Source organism: Anomaloglossus baeobatrachus, chromosome 10 (assembly GCF_048569485.1).
Source record: "Anomaloglossus baeobatrachus isolate aAnoBae1 chromosome 10, aAnoBae1.hap1, whole genome shotgun sequence".
Classification (NCBI taxonomy): Eukaryota; Metazoa; Chordata; class Amphibia; order Anura; family Aromobatidae; genus Anomaloglossus; species Anomaloglossus baeobatrachus.
This window is the reverse complement of record NC_134362.1, coordinates 66,529,829-66,546,548: the sequence shown is the minus strand read 5'-3', so window position 1 is coordinate 66,546,548 and position 16,720 is coordinate 66,529,829. Positions and strand designations below refer to the sequence as shown.

Here is a 16,720-nt window from a genome sequence, read left to right as displayed (position 1 = left end):
TCGCTATCTGTGGTGCTGAACTTCGGTCTCCGGTCCAGCTGACTCCCCGCTGCTGCTGCTTCCGGCCACAGTGAAGTGAATATTCAATTAGCATAATGAGCGGCGGTCGGCAGCAAGTGACAGCAGCGGCAGAGACTGCAGGGCTGGAGAAGGTGAGTAATGTTTTGTGGGGGGTTTTTTCGCAGACACATGTCTTTCTCTGGTGCATGTCACACGGAACACATCCGTGTAGTCTGTGTCTGTTACATGTGACCCGTTTGCATTCCGTGTGACACCCGTGATGCCGGAGATAAAATGGTCATGTTGCCGTGAAAAACACATGGACACATGTATGTATTGAATGGACATACGTTCCGTGCGAAAATATATACGTGTGTCCGACACCATAGGAAGACATAGGTCTACGTGTGTATGTGTCTCCGGTGCGTGAGGAAACGGACCATACACGTACTGGAGGCACGTACGTGTGAAAGAGACCTAATGTAGTATCTTTTAATTTACCAATTTAACAGCCCACAAAAAATGGAACAAATTTGCAAATATTTTTTCATATTTACCAAATCTAAATGTATTTAATTAGCTTTCCCACTTTTTTTTATCATATTTTTTAGTTTCACCCACTGCTTGTGTTGAGGCACGTGATTGTACTTGGTCAGAGTGGTATGATGTGAGCGATCCAAAAAAGAGTGATGGAGATTTTGAACGATTTACGGATATCGAGAGCCAAGGACACAAACTGTGCAAAAGTCCCAGGAATGTGCAATGCAGAGCAAAAGATTATCCTGACTTAGAACTTAAAGATTTAGGCCAGCATGTAACATGCAATCGTAGAAATGGCTTGGTTTGCCTTAATAGCAAAAATGTAGTCCCGTGCTACAATTATGAAATAAAGATAGAATGTTGTAAATATAGTGAATGCACAGCTACATCTTCATCAACAAGTGGAGAAGAGACTTCAACTCCAACAAGTTCTGTTTCAATAAAACCACCGCCTCCTACAACTGAAGAACACCCAACATCTTTGCCTGTACAGGTAACTTCACAAACACCTAGCACAAGTGTTACTTCCTCTGAAACATCCCACTCAACTGGCGCACCAAAAACATCATCTGAAATTACTCCTTCAAAATCATCAACACTTGGAGTATCCACAGGGACTCCCACTGAATCAACTAGAACAAGTGGTGAAACTACCCCACAAGAATCAGAAACTTCAAAATCTCCATCAACTACATCTACAGGTACATCTGAGACATCTAGCCCAGTGACAGATAAAACATCAAAATCATCTGAAGAGACCACAAAAACTTCTACACCCTCCCCAACAACACACTGTGTGTATAAGATGGAATGTCGTTGGACTCGATGGTATGATAGTAATGCACCTAATAACAAAAGTGATGGAGGAGATATTGAAAGTATTAAGGACATTAAATCTAAAGGATATCAAGTTTGTACAAATCAGGAAGTTGAAAACAAAATTGAGTGTCAAGCTGTAGATAAAGAACAACTCGCTATTGCTGATAACAATCAAAAATTCAGTTGTAATCTAGAAGATGGCCTAATATGTCAGAACAGAGTTCAAAATAAGAAAGACAAGTGTTATAACTATCAAGTAAGGATAGAATGTTGTCAAAAAGTTTGTGAAACACCACAAGTAATAACAACTCAAACAACAGAACCAGAAACCACCAGTGGTGAAACAACAACTAAAGGGACAACTAGTGCAGAGTCGGTACCTTCTCAAGTTCCTACAAGGGCTCCATCATCAACATCTTCCACACTATTAACACCTGAAAAACCATCTATTGAAGTCCCACCATCACCAGCAACTCTCTGTGTATATAAGATGGAATGTCACTGGACACAATGGTTTGACGATAATACGCCTAGTGGAAAAAGTGATGGTGGAGACAGTGAAATCATTGCAAACATTAAATCTGAGGGTAGAAAAGTTTGTGAAAGCTCGGAAGTTGAAAACAAAATTGAATGTGAAGCAATAGACAATGAAGGTCATCCCATTAGTGATGATAGTCAAAAATTTACTTGTAGTTTAACAGACGGTGTTAGATGCAACAACAGGGACCAAATAAACACGACAAAATGTTATAACTACAGGATGAAGGTTTTGTGTTGTGAAGAAGTGTGTGAATCTGTGCCAACACCTACAATATCCACAATTAAAACTTCTGAGCCTACAACTAATTCTGGAGAAATTACAACTCATGGGATATCTACCACAACACTACCTGAATCTGAGCCTACAGGCATATCATCTACAGAAAAGCCTGATATATCATCCCCATCAGAAGGCACAACCCCTTCTTCAACATCAACATCATCGGAAGTTTCAATCCCTTCTACTTCAACAACAGCAACATGCATATACAAAATGGAATGCCGCTGGACTTCCTGGTATGATATAAATAGGCCAACGCTTCAAAGTGATGGTGGAGATAGTGAAAGTCCAGAAGATATCAAATCAAAAGGGTATGAGATATGCAAGGATCGAGAAGTTGAGCATAAAATAGAATGTGATGCTATCGATCATGATGGAGTAACAATTGCTAATAATCAACAAATTTTAACCTGTGTCTTAGGAAGTGGATTAACTTGTAAGAACAAAGATCAGAATACATCAGAAACGTGTCACAATTACAAAATGAGGATTCAGTGTTGTGCATCATATTGTGAACCGGTTGTAACATCCACCACGTCAAGTTCTGTAACAACTCAAGCATCTAGACCTACCACAAGCTCAATTACTGAACCAACTTTGTCTTCTCCCAAGGACTGTGACAATGAAAGAGCGTTAGAATGTCGGTGGACTCAGTGGTATAATGAAAATAATCCATCTACAGAATTTAATGGTGAAGAAAGTGAAAATTCCGATCAAATAAAATCTGTGGGATTGGAGATTTGTAAGCCTGGTGAAGTTAAAAATCAAATTGAGTGTAAAGATGAACAGTATTCTGAAGCAGCGTCAGAACAATACTTAGCCCAAAAAACTACTTGCAATGTAAAAGATGGTTTGATTTGTAAGAATCAAGATCAGTCTGGAGAAAATTGCCATGACTATAGTATAAGATATGAATGCTGTTCTGAGAACTTTGTGAAATCTTGTGGCGTATCCACAACAACTTCATCTACTGAAGTTACAAGTGTAACAACAACTACTTCTGTAACGCAGCCTTCTTCAACAGAAACTTTACCACTTTCAACATCAGATACTGGCACTAAAGGTCCTGGCACATCTGCAGAAACTAGTCCAGGTAGTAATACAGAAGTACCCTCTTCTCCAAGTTCAACCTCATCTGAAGTGACATCTGCCACATCATCGCCAACAACGGGTTGTATAGAAAAAATGGAATGCCGCTGGACATCATGGTATGACAACAATGCTCCCAGTGCAAAAGGTGATGGAGGAGATAAAGAAAATGCTCAAGACATAAAAGATAAAGGACATCAGATCTGCTATCAACATGAAGTTGAGCACAACATTGAATGTGAGGCAATCAATAAAGAAGGTGCAGTAGTGTCAGGAAATAATCAAAAAATGATTTGTGACCTAAACAATGGATTGAGCTGTTCGAATAAAGACCAGAAGAAGAAAGAAAAATGCTACAATTATAGAATACGGTTTGAATGTTGTGCAGAGGTCTGTGAAAAAGACATTCCCAAAACTACACTAGCTACAACAAGTTCAACAAGCAAAACTGAATTTACTTCTTTAGAATCCACACCACCAGGTAGCCCTGAATCTCCATCACCAAGTGATACAAAATCTCCAACCAGTAGCACAGGAGTTTCATCTACTCCAACAACATCTTCTACTACAAAAACAGAAATCACCACTCCACCACCTGCTACGACTACCAGCTGTGAGAAATTCAGACAGAGTGAATGTCGCTGGACAGATTGGCTTAACACAGATAAACCTTCTTCAGACACCGATGGTGAAGACGTTGAAAATTCAGAAAAATTGAGATCTATGGGAATTGAAGTTTGTAACAATGAAGAAGTTGAGAATAAAATTGAATGCAAAGCTGCTCAATATTCGCATTTAAGTTATGAAAATATTGGACAAAAAACAACATGTAATTTGAAAGAAGGATTAGTTTGTAAAAACAATGCGCAATCAGAGGAAACAAAACAATGTCTTGACTATGAAATCAGAATTGAGTGCTGTTCTAAAAAGTTTATTGAACTCTGTGAAAAAACAACACCTTCCCCTACTTCACCCTCATCTACTGAAGTTACACGAACTCCTTTAACAACATCCATAACAGAACCTTCATCACAAAGTTCTCGTGAATCTACACCAGGTCAGACTTCATCTTCGGAGAAACCAACCTCTGGTGAACAGCCAACAACTGGTGAACAATCAAGTACAGGCACAACACCTGGTCAGACTTCCTCTTCTGAGAGACCAACCTCTGGTGAGCAACCAATCATAAGCACAACACCTGGTCAAACCTCATCTTCTGAGAGACCAGCAACTGGGGAACAACAAACAACAGGCACAACTCCTGGTCAAACCTCATCAAATGAGAGACCAACAACTGGTGAGCAACCAAGCAAAGGCACGACACTAGGTCAAACCTCTTCATCTGAGAGACCAACCTCTGGTGAACAGCCATCAACTGGTGAACAACCATCCGTAGGTACAACACCTGGTCAAACCTCATCAAATGAGAGACCAACAACTGGTGAACAGCCAACTAAAGGCACGACACCAAGCCAAACTTCATCATCTGAGAAACCAACAAGTGGTGAGCAACCAACTAAAGGCACGACACCAGGTCAAACTTCATCATCTGAGATACCAAAAACTGGTGAGCAACAAACCAAAGGCACGACACCTGATCAAACCTCATCATCTGAGAGACCAACAACTGGTGAGCAACCAACAACTGGTGAACAACCATCCACAGGTACACCTAGTAAAACAACATCTTCAGAGAAAACAAGTGGTGAGCAGCCAACTAAAGGCACAACACCTGGTCAAACCTCATCATCTGAAAGACCAACAACTGGTGAGCAACCAACAACTGGTGAACAACCATCCACAGGTACACCTGGTAAAATAACATCTTCAGAGAAACCAACAAGTGGTGAGCAGCCAACCAAGGGCACAACACCTGGTCAAACCTCATCATCTGAGAGACCACCAACTGGTGAACAGCCAACAACTGGGGAACAACCATCCACAGATACACCTAGTAAAACATCATCTTCAGAGAAAACAACAAGTGGTGAGCAGCCAACTAAAGGCACCACACCTGGTCAAACCTCATCATCTGAGAGACCACCAACTGGTGAGCAACCAACAACTGGTGAACAACCATCCACAGGTACAACACCTGGTAAAATAACATCTTCTGAGAAACCAACAAGTGGTGAGCAACCAACCAAAGGCACAACACCTGGTCAAACCTCATCATCTGAGAGACCACCAACTGGTGAGCAGCCAACAACTGGTGAACAACCATCCACAGGTACAGCTAGTAAAACAACATCTTCAGAGAAACCAACAAGTGGTGAGCAGCCAACTAAAGGCACAACACCTGGTCAAACCTCATCATCTGAGAGACCAACAACTGGTGAGCAACCAACAACTGGTGAACAACCATCCACAGGTACAACACCTGGTAAAATAACATCTTCTGAGAAACCAACAAGTGGTGAGCAACCAACCAAAGGCACAACACCTGGTCAAACCTCATCATCTGAGAGACCACCAACTAGTGAGCAACCATCAACTGGTGAACAACCATCCACAGGTACAACACCTGGTAAAATAACATCTTCTGAGAAACCAACAAGTGGTGAGCAACCAACCAAAGGCACAACACCTGGTCAAACCTCATCATCTGAGAGACCACCAACTGGTGAGCAACCAACAACTGGTGAACAACCATCCACAGGTACACCTGGTAAAATAACATCTTCTGAGAAACCAACAAGTGGTGAGCAACCAACCAAAGGCACAACACCTGGTCAAACCTCATCATCTGAGAGACCACCAACTGGTGAACAGCCAACAACTGGTGAACAACCATCCACAGGTACACCTAGTAAAATAACATCTTCAGAGAAAACAACAAGTGGTGAGCAGCCAACTAAAGGCACCACACCTGGTCAAACCTCATCATCTGAGAGACCACCAACTGGTGAGCAACCAACAACTGGAGAACAACCATCCACAGGTACAACACCTGGTAAAATAACATCTTCTGAGAAACCAACAAGTGGTGAGCAACCAACCAAAGGCACAACACCTGGTCAAACCTCATCATCTGAGAGACCACCAACTGGTGAGCAACCAACAACTGGTGAACAACCATCCACAGGTACGCCTGGTAAAATAACATCTTCTGAGAAACCAACAAGTGGTGAGCAACCAACCAAAGGCACAACACCTGGTCAAACCTCATCATCTGAGAGACCACCAACTAGTGAGCAGCCAACAACTGGTGAACAACCATCCACAGGTACACCTAGTAAAACAACATCTTCAGAGAAATTAACAAGTGGTGAGCAGCCAACTAAAGGCACAACACATGGTCAAACCTCATCATCTGAGAGAGCAACAACTGGTGAGCAACCAACAACTGGTGAACAACCATCCACAGGTACAACACCTGGTAAAATAACATCTTCTGAGAAACCAACAAGTGGTGAGCAACCAAACAAAGGCACAACACCTGGTCAAACCTCATCATCTGAGAGACCACCAACTGGTGAGCAACCAACAACTGGTGAACAACCATCCACAGGTACGCCTGGTAAAATAACATCTTCTGAGAAACCAACAAGTGGTGAGCAACCAACCAAAGGCACAACACCTGGTCAAACCTCATCATCTGAGAGACCACCAACTGGTGAGCAGCCAACAACTGGTGAACAACCATCCACAGGTACACCTAGTAAAACAACATCTTCAGAGAAATTAACAAGTGGTGAGCAGCCAACTAAAGGCACAACACCCGGTCAAACCTCATCATCTGAGAGACCACCAACTGGTGAGCAACCAACAACTGGTGAACAACCATCCACAGGTACAACACCTGGTAAAATAACATCTTCTGAGAAACCAACAAGTGGTGAGCAACCAACCAAAGGCACAACACCTGGTCAAACCTCATCATCTGAGAGACCAACAACTGGTGAGCAACCAACCAAAGGCACGACACCTGGTCAAACCTCATCATCTGAGAGACCAACAACTGGTGAGCAACCAACAACTGGTGAGCAGCCATCCACAGGTACACCTAGTACAATAACATCTTCTGAGAAACCAACAAGTGGTGAGCAACCAACCAAAGGCACAACACCTGGTCAAACCTCATCATCTGAGAGACCACAAACTGGTGAGCAGCCAACAACTGGTGAACAACCATCCACAGGTACACCTAGTAAAATAACATCTTCAGAGAAACCAACAAGTGGTGAGCAGCCAACTAAAGGCACAACACCTGGTCAAACCTCATCATCTGAGAGACCAACAACTGGTGAGCAACCAACAACTGGTGAACAACCATCCACAGGTACAACACCTGGTAAAATAACATCTTCTGAGAAACCAACAAGTGGTGAGCAACCAACCAAAGGCACAACACCTGGTCAAACCTCATCATCTGAGAGACCACCAACTGGTGAGCAACCAACAACTGGTGAACAACCATCCACAGGTACACCTAGTAAAATAACATCTTCTGAGAAACCAACAAGTGGTGAGCAACCAACCAAAGGCACAACACCTGGTCAAACCTCATCATCTGAGAGACCACCAACTGGTGAGCAGCCAACAACTGGTGAACAACCATCCACAGGTACACCTAGTAAAACAACATCTTCAGAGAAACCAACAAGTGGTGAGCAGCCAACTAAAGGCACAACACCTGGTCAAACCTCATCATCTGAGAGACCAACAACTGGTGAGCAACCAACAACTGGTGAACAACCATCCACAGGTGCAACACCTGGTAAAATAACATCTTCTGAGAAACCAACAAGTGGTGAGCAACCAACCAAAGGCACAACACCTGGTCAAACCTCATCATCTGAGAGACCAACAACTGGTGAGCAACCAACAACTGGTGAAAACCCATCCACAGGTACACCTGGTAAAATAACATCTTCTGAGAAACCAACAAGTGGTGAGCAACCAACCAAAGGCACAACACCTGGTCAAACCTCATCATCTGAGAGACCACCAACTAGTGAGCAGCCAACAACTGGTGAACAACCATCCACAGGTACACCTAGTAAAACAACATCTTCAGAGAAATTAACAAGTGGTGAGCAGCCAACTAAAGGCACAACACCTGGTCAAACCTCATCATCTGAGAGACCACCAACTGGTGAGCAACCAACAACTGGTGAACAACCATCCACAGGTACAACACCTGGTAAAATAACATCTTCTGAGAAACCAACAAGTGGTGAGCAACCAACCAAAGGCACAACACCTGGTCAAACCTCATCATCTGAGAGACCAACAAGTGGTGAGCAACCAACCAAAGGCACGACACCTGGTCAAACCTCATCATCTGAGAGACCAACAACTGGTGAGCAACCAACAACTGGTGAGCAGCCATCCACAGGTACACCTGGTAAAATAACATCTTCTGAGAAACCAACAAGTGGTGAGCAACCAACCAAAGTCACAACACCTGGTCAAACCTCATCATCTGAAAGACCAATAACTGGTGAGCAACCAACAACTGGTGAACAACCATCTACAGGTACACCTAGTAAAACAACATCTTCTGAGAAACCAACAAGTGGTGAGCAACCAACCAAAGGCACAACACCTGGTCAAACCTCATCATCCGAGAGACCACCAACTGGTGAGCAACGAACAACTGGTGAACAACCATCCACAGGTACAATACCTGGTAAAATAACATCTTCTGAGAAACCAACAAGTGGTGAGCAACCAACCAAAGGCACAACACCTGGTCAAACCTCATCATCTGAGAGACCACCAACTGGTGAGCAACCAACAACTGGTGAACAACCATCCACAGGTACACCTGGTAAAATAACATCTTCTGAGAAACCAACAAGTGGTGAGCAACCAACCAAAGGCACAACACCTGGTCAAACCTCATCATCTGAGAAACCACCAACTGGTGAGCAGCCAACAACTGGTGAACAACCATCCACAGGTACACCTGGTAAAATAACATCTTCTGAGAAACCAACAAGTGGTGAGCAACCAACCAAAGTCACAACACCTGGTCAAACCTCATCATCTGAAAGACCAATAACTGGTGAGCAACCAACAACTGGTGAACAACCATCTACAGGTACACCTAGTAAAACAACATCTTCTGAGAAACCAACAAGTGGTGAGCAACCAACCAAAGGCACAACACCTGGTCAAACCTCATCATCCGAGAGACCACCAACTGGTGAGCAACGAACAACTGGTGAACAACCATCCACAGGTACAATACCTGGTAAAATAACATCTTCTGAGAAACCAACAAGTGGTGAGCAACCAACCAAAGGCACAACACCTGGTCAAACCTCATCATCTGAGAGACCACCAACTGGTGAGCAACCAACAACTGGTGAACAACCATCCACAGGTACACCTGGTAAAATAACATCTTCTGAGAAACCAACAAGTGGTGAGCAACCAACCAAAGGCACAACACCTGGTCAAACCTCATCATCTGAGAAACCACCAACTGGTGAGCAGCCAACAACTGGTGAACAACCATCCACAGGTACACCTAGTAAAACAACGTCTTCAGAGAAACCAACAAGTGGTGAGCAGCCAACTAAAGGCACAACACCTGGTCAAACCTCATCATCTGAGAGACCACCAACTGGTGAGCAACCAACAACTGGTGAACAACCATCCACAGGTACAACACCTGGTAAAATAACATCTTCTGAGAAACCAACAAGTGGTGAGCAACCAACCAAAGGCACAACACCTGGTCAAAGCTCATCATCTGAGAGACCACCAACTGGTGAGCAGCCAACAACTGGTGAACAATCATCCACAGGTACACCTAGTAAAACAACATCTTCAGAGAAACCAACAAGTGGTGAGCAGCCAACTAAAGGCACAACACCTGGTCAAACCTCATCATCTGAGAGACCACCAACTGGTGAGCAACCAACAACTGGAGAACAACCATCCACAGGTACAACACCTGGTAAAATAACATCTTCTGAGAAACCAACAAGTGGTGAGCAACCAACCAAAGGCACAACACCTGGTCAAACCTCATCATCTGAGAGACCACCAACTGGTGAGCAACCAACAACTGGTGAACAGCCACCCACAGGTACACCTGGTAAAATAACATCTTCTGAGAGACCAACAAGTGGTGAGCAACCAACCAAAGGCACAACACCTGGTCAAACCTCATCATCTGAGAGACCAACAACTGGTGAGCAACCAACCAAAGGCACGACACCTGGTCAAACCTCATCATCTGAGAGACCAACAACTGGTGAGCAACCAACAACTGGTGAGCAGCCATCCACAGGTACACCTGGTAAAATAACATCTTCTGAGAAACCAACAAGTGGTGAGCAACCAACCAAAGTCACAACACCTGGTCAAACCTCATCATCTGAGAGACCAACAACTGGTGAGCAACCAACAACTGGTGAACAACCATCTACAGGTACACCTAGTAAAACAACATCTTCTGAGAAACCAACAAGTGGTGAGCAACCAACCAAAGGCACAACACCTGGTCAAACCTCATCATCTGAGAGACCACCAACTGGTGAGCAACCAACAACTGGTGAACAGCCATCCACAGGTACACCTGGTAAAATAACATCTTCTGAGAGACCAACAAGTGGTGAGCAACCAACCAAAGGCACAACACCTGGTCAAACCTCATCATCTGAGAGACCAACAACTGGTGAGCAACCAACCAAAGGCACGACACCTGGTCAAACCTCATCATCTGAGAGACCAACAACTGGTGAGCAACCAACAACTGGTGAGCAGCCATCCACAGGTACACCTGGTAAAATAACATCTTCTGAGAAACCAACAAGTGGTGAGCAACCAACCAAAGTCACAACACCTGGTCAAACCTCATCATCTGAGAGACCAACAACTGGTGAGCAACCAACAACTGGTGAACAACCATCTACAGGTACACCTAGTAAAACAACATCTTCTGAGAAACCAACAAGTGGTGAGCAACCAACCAAAGGCACAACACCTGGTCAAACCTCATCATCTGAGAGACCACCAACTGGTGAGCAACCAACAACTGGTGAACAACCATCCACAGGTACAACACCTGGTAAAATAACATCTTCTGAGAAACCAACAAGTGGTGAGCAACCAACCAAAGGCACAACACCTGGTCAAACCTCATCATCTGAGAGACCAACAACTGGGGAGCAGCCAACCAAAGGCTCTTCGTCTGTTCAAACTTCATCATCTGAGAGACCAACATCGGGTGAACAGCCAACAACTGGTGAACAACCAACTTCAGGCACAGAAGTACTTACAACTGTGTCACCAGATCAAACATCTGAAGCCTCAACTTCCCACCCAGAAACCACAACAAACTGTTTCTGCCGAGTTAATGATGAAATATATTCTCCAGGTGAGATTTATTATTTTCTTATCATTCAGTATTTGTTCTTATTACTTTTTTTTATACATCATGAAGTTTAGTATTGTAGTTTATTATTATTTCATGTAATCAGTTTACTTTTATTTCATGATAAAAGTATCCAATCTAACATCTAGAGCTTTGTTAATCAAAAAATTCAGCAAATTACCATCCAAATATTGCCTTTTTATTTGCATCTGAACAGCATTTATTCACTAAGGGTATTTTCAAGACCCATTTCTGCCTTGGTTGATATATAGAGCCTGTTGGGAACACTGCATTCATTGATATTCATCCCTTTTGAGGTCTACCTATGCAGTGAGGATAGGGAAATAAAATGTAATGTATTTGCATATTTTACAATCTACAATACTTTAAAATTCATGTTTCAGGCGAAATTATTTACGAACAAAAAGATCATCAAGGCTGTGCCTTCCATGCAGTTTGTAGCTCAACATGTGAGATTGAACGGTTTGTAGGACAATGTTCCACAACAGCACCTACACCCACTTCAGGAGAGGAGACTTCCATAAAGGATGTCACCAGTAGTAAACCCCCAATGACTAGACCAAGCAAGAGACCTCCTACCAGTCCTCATGATTCAAAAGGTACATCTGCTGAACCGAACACATCAACAGAATCCAGTAAGTACAAACCTGATAATCTTTTATTATCTGAGGAGTCAATAAGAATGAAAATTTTATCATAGGGTATTATTGTGTAGGCTCATAAAGATAAAATGACAGTGGGTGGCACACATTTAAATATAAGTAGAGTTAACCTGAATTTAATTAATTTTAGTCTATCTGACAACATGTACCTTCTCATAATTTGACTAAGTGATATGTAAAACCACAATACTAATACCATTCCATAAAATCCCAGCTACAGTGTTTCTATACTGCTGCTAGCCACAGTGCAAATAATACTGATCTCAAATTTGTCCATTCTGAAGCAATGTCATACTTAAAGGTAACCTAACAAAAATGCTATTTACTTGCAGGTATTTGTTTAATTTGTTTAATTTGCAGGTGAATAGCACTAAACCCTTGTACGGCTATACAGAGAAAATGTGATGGCTGTCTGTCACTCAATATGGCCGAGCATGATTATAGCCAATATCCCACTATACTAAGTACATACATCATAACCATCATCACTCCCCTGCACCACATCGGTGACTCGGAGAGAGCCACCACACAAGCATTGTCTGTGTAGGAGAACTTCAAGTCGGTTGGCTATGCAAAGTATTAATGCTATTTACCTGCAGATTAACCCTATACCTGCAGATAAATAGCACTTTTTTTGATGTTAGGTCCCCCTTAATGCTCACTTACCTTTGTTTACAGGTGTTTACATGACATCAGTTGTTCACAGCCATAATTATGCATAGGAAAGGTATCTAGGTATCACTACTATAGATCCATATGCCTCGGCTCTACGCGTACGTTTTTGTAGAATTGTAGAATCACGTGAACTTATATTCAGACTCAATATTACACATACATTTTACCTGGCTAGCAATGTAGGCACTTACTGAATGTAACTGATTCTGCACATCAATACTCTTAGGGGTACTTTGCACGTTGCAACATCGCTACTGCGATATCGTCGGGTTCAAATTGAAAGTGACGCACATCCGGCGCCAGTAACGACGTCGCAACGTGTAAATCCTAGATGCACCGATAAACGATCGCAAAAGCGTCGAAAATCGGTGATCTGTGTAGTGTCGGTCATTTCCATAATTTCAATGCAGCGACAGGTACGATGTTGTTCCTCGTTCCTGCGGCAGCACACATCACTGTGTATGAAGCCGCAGGAGCGAGGAACATCTCCTTACCTGCATCCAGCAGCTATGCGGAAGTAAGGAGGTGGGCGGGATGTTTACGTCCTGCTCATCTCCGCCCCTCCGCTTCTATTGGCTGCCTGCCGTGTGACGTCGCTGTGACGCCGCACGACCCGCCCCCTTAGGAAGGAGGCGGGTTGCCGGCCAGAGTGACGTCGCAGGGCAGGTAAGTGCGTGTGAAGCTGCTGTAGCGATAATGTTCGCTACGGCAGCTATCACGTTATCGCATGTGCGATGGTGGCGGGTACTATTGCGCTCGGCATCGCTATCATCAGCTAGCGATGTCGCGACGTGCAAAGTACCCCTTAGTATGTAGACCACACAACAACCAATCGAAATATGATGTTCTAAATTAAAAAAATAAATTAAGAAGACATATTTATTTATTTATTTCAAATTACTACTTCTAATTCCTGAATCTTGTGACTTGATCTGGTTAAAAATGCTAAAGCATTGATCACCTAGAAATCCCATTCCATGTGATCAATGGTGGCTCTTAAATATGATACTAAGGAGCTTAAGGCATTAGGATAGCTATAAAAATCTCTAAATGCTAATTTTTATTTCAACATGTATAATGAACATGTATAATGAACATGTTTGTATTCTTTGCAGCACCTACACCCACTTCAGGAGAAGAGACTTCCATAAAGGATGTCACCAGTAGTAAACCCCCAATGACTAGACCAAGCAAGAAACCTCCGACCAGTCCTCATGATTCACAAGGTACATCCGCTGAACCGAACACAACAACTGAACCCGGTACGTACAAACCTGATAATATGGCATTACTTGAGAGTCACTAAGAATGATCATTTTATCATAGGGTATTATTGTGTAGGCTCATAAAGATAAAATGACAGTGGATGGCACATATTTAAATATAAGTAGAGTTAGCCTGAATTTAATTAATTTTAGTCTATTTGACAACATGAACCTTCTCATAATTTGACTAAGTGATATGTAAAACCACAATACTAATACCATTCCATAAAATCCCAGCTACAGTGTTTCTATACTGCTGCTAGCCACAGTGCAAATAATACTGATCTCAAATTTGTCCATTCTGAAGCAATGTCATACTTAAAGGTAACCTAACAAAAATGCTATTTACTTGCAGGTATTTGTTTAATTTGCAGGTGAATAGCACTAAACCCTTGTGCGGCTATACAGAGAAAATGTGATGGCAGTCTGTCACTCAATATGGCCGAGCATGATTATAGCCAATCTCCCACTATACTAAGTACATACATCATAACCATCATCACTCCCCTGCACCGCATCGGTGACTCGGAGAGAGCCACCACACAAGCTTTGTCTGTGTAGGAGAACTTCAAGTCGGTTGGTTATGCAAAGTATTAATGCTATTTACCTGCAGATTAACCCTATACCTGCAGGTAAATAGCACTTTTGTTGATGTTAGGTTCCCCTTAATGCTCACTTACCTTTGTTTACAGGTGCTTACATGACATCAGTTGTTCACAGCCATAATTATGCATAGGAAAGGTATCTAGACATCACTACTATAGATCCATATGCCTCGGCTCTACGCGTAGGTTTTTGTAGAATTGTAGAATCACGTGAACTTATATTCAGACTCAATATTACACATACATTTTACCTGGTTAGCAATGTAGGCACTTACTGAATGTAACTGATTCTGCACATCAATACTCTAAGGGGTACTTTGCACGTTGCAACATCGCTACTGCGATATCGTCGGGGTCAAATCGAAAGTGACGCACATCCGGCGCCAGTAACGACGTCGCAACGTGTAAATCCTAGATGCACCGATAAACGATCGCAAAAGAGTCGAAAATCGGTGATCTGGTCATTTCCATAATTTCGCTGCAGCAACAGGTACGATGTTGTTCCTCATTCCTGCGGCAGCACACATCGCTGTGTATGAAGCCGCAGGAGCGAGGAACATCTCCTTACCTGCGTCCAGCAGCTATACGGAAGTAAGGAGGTGGGCAGGATGTTTACGTCCCGCTCATCTCCGCCCCTCCACTTCTATTGGCCGCCTGCCGTGTGACGTCGCTGTGACGCCGCACGACCCACCCCCTTAGGAAGGAGGCGGGTCGCCGGCCAGAGCGACGTCGCAGGGCAGATAAGTGTGTGTGAAGCTGCCGTAGCGATAATGTTCGATATGGCAGCTATCACAAGTTATCGCATGTGCGATGGTGGCGGGTACTATTGCGCTCGGCATCGCTATCATCAGCTAGCGATGTTGCGACGTGCAAAGTACCCCTTAGTATGTAGACCACACAACAGCCAATCGAAATATGATGTTCTAACTTAAAAAAATAATTAAGAAGACATATTTATTTATTTATTTCAAATTACTACTTCTAATTCCTGAATCTTGTGACTTTATCTGGTTAAGAATGCTAAAGCATTGATCACCTAGAAATCCCATTCCATGTGATCAATGGTGGCTTTTAAATATGATACTAAGAAGCTTAAGGCATTAGGATAGCTATAAAAATCTCTAAATGCTAATTTTTATTTCAACATGTATAATGAACATGTATAATGAACATGTTTGTATTCTTTGCAGCACCTACACCCACTTCAGGAGAAGAGACTTCCATAAAGGATGTGACCAGTAGTAAACCCCCAATTACTAGACCAAGCAAGAAACCTCCTACCAGTCCTCATGATTCACAAGGTACATCTGCTGAACCGAACACAACAACTGAACCCGGTACGTACAAACCTGATAATATGGCATTACTTGAGAGTCACTAAGAATGATCATTTTATCATAGGGTAATATTGTGTAGGCTCATAAAGATAAAAATGACAGTGGGTGGAACATAAATGGGGCACGTTGGACCCCTTCTACTAATGTAATAGAATGCTAAGAAAAATGCAGAGTTGACTTGAATGTAATTCATTTTAGTCTATCTGACAACATGTACCTTCAATTTGTCTTGGCTGATAAAATGTCAAACATAAAGATAACCTGAAATCCCCAAAAATGCTATTTACCCCCAGATATTGGGTAAATCTGCATGTGAATAGCATTAAAACATTTTGTACCCAGCTCACATCAAGTGCGGCTATACAGATAAAATATGATGACAGTCTGTCACTCAATGTGCCAGGACGTGATTACAGCCAACCTCCCAGTATACTGAGCACATACATCATAACCATCATCACTCTCCTGCACCGCTCAAGTGACTTCGTTTTCTCTGGGTAGCAGTACTTCAAGTCAGTCGGCTACGCAGAGTATTAATGCTATTTACCTTCA

General features: G+C 42.8%; 1 protein-coding gene across 1 annotated transcript in view; it reads left to right on the top strand.

Moving 5' to 3' along the window:
• The window catches only part of LOC142255376 (uncharacterized), a 55,989-nt gene that overhangs the window by 30,020 nt on the left and 9,249 nt on the right, over positions 1–16,720 (top strand). The window contains exons 33-56 of the mRNA XM_075326953.1: positions 612–4,376; positions 4,521–4,934; positions 4,992–5,114; positions 5,241–5,498; positions 5,559–5,927; positions 5,988–6,068; positions 6,129–6,353; positions 6,699–6,779; positions 6,840–6,920; positions 6,981–7,268; positions 7,329–7,409; positions 7,470–7,694; positions 7,755–7,835; positions 7,896–8,261; positions 8,322–8,668; positions 8,780–9,035; positions 9,096–9,235; positions 9,347–9,458; positions 9,522–9,602; positions 9,663–9,743; positions 9,804–10,517; positions 10,719–11,003; positions 11,205–11,606; positions 12,008–12,259. Coding sequence (XP_075183068.1) covers positions 612–4,376; positions 4,521–4,934; positions 4,992–5,114; positions 5,241–5,498; positions 5,559–5,927; positions 5,988–6,068; positions 6,129–6,353; positions 6,699–6,779; positions 6,840–6,920; positions 6,981–7,268; positions 7,329–7,409; positions 7,470–7,694; positions 7,755–7,835; positions 7,896–8,261; positions 8,322–8,668; positions 8,780–9,035; positions 9,096–9,235; positions 9,347–9,458; positions 9,522–9,602; positions 9,663–9,743; positions 9,804–10,517; positions 10,719–11,003; positions 11,205–11,606; positions 12,008–12,259 — 9,108 coding nt within the window. The remainder of the gene's footprint in view (positions 1–611; positions 4,377–4,520; positions 4,935–4,991; positions 5,115–5,240; positions 5,499–5,558; positions 5,928–5,987; positions 6,069–6,128; positions 6,354–6,698; positions 6,780–6,839; positions 6,921–6,980; positions 7,269–7,328; positions 7,410–7,469; positions 7,695–7,754; positions 7,836–7,895; positions 8,262–8,321; positions 8,669–8,779; positions 9,036–9,095; positions 9,236–9,346; positions 9,459–9,521; positions 9,603–9,662; positions 9,744–9,803; positions 10,518–10,718; positions 11,004–11,204; positions 11,607–12,007; positions 12,260–16,720) is intronic.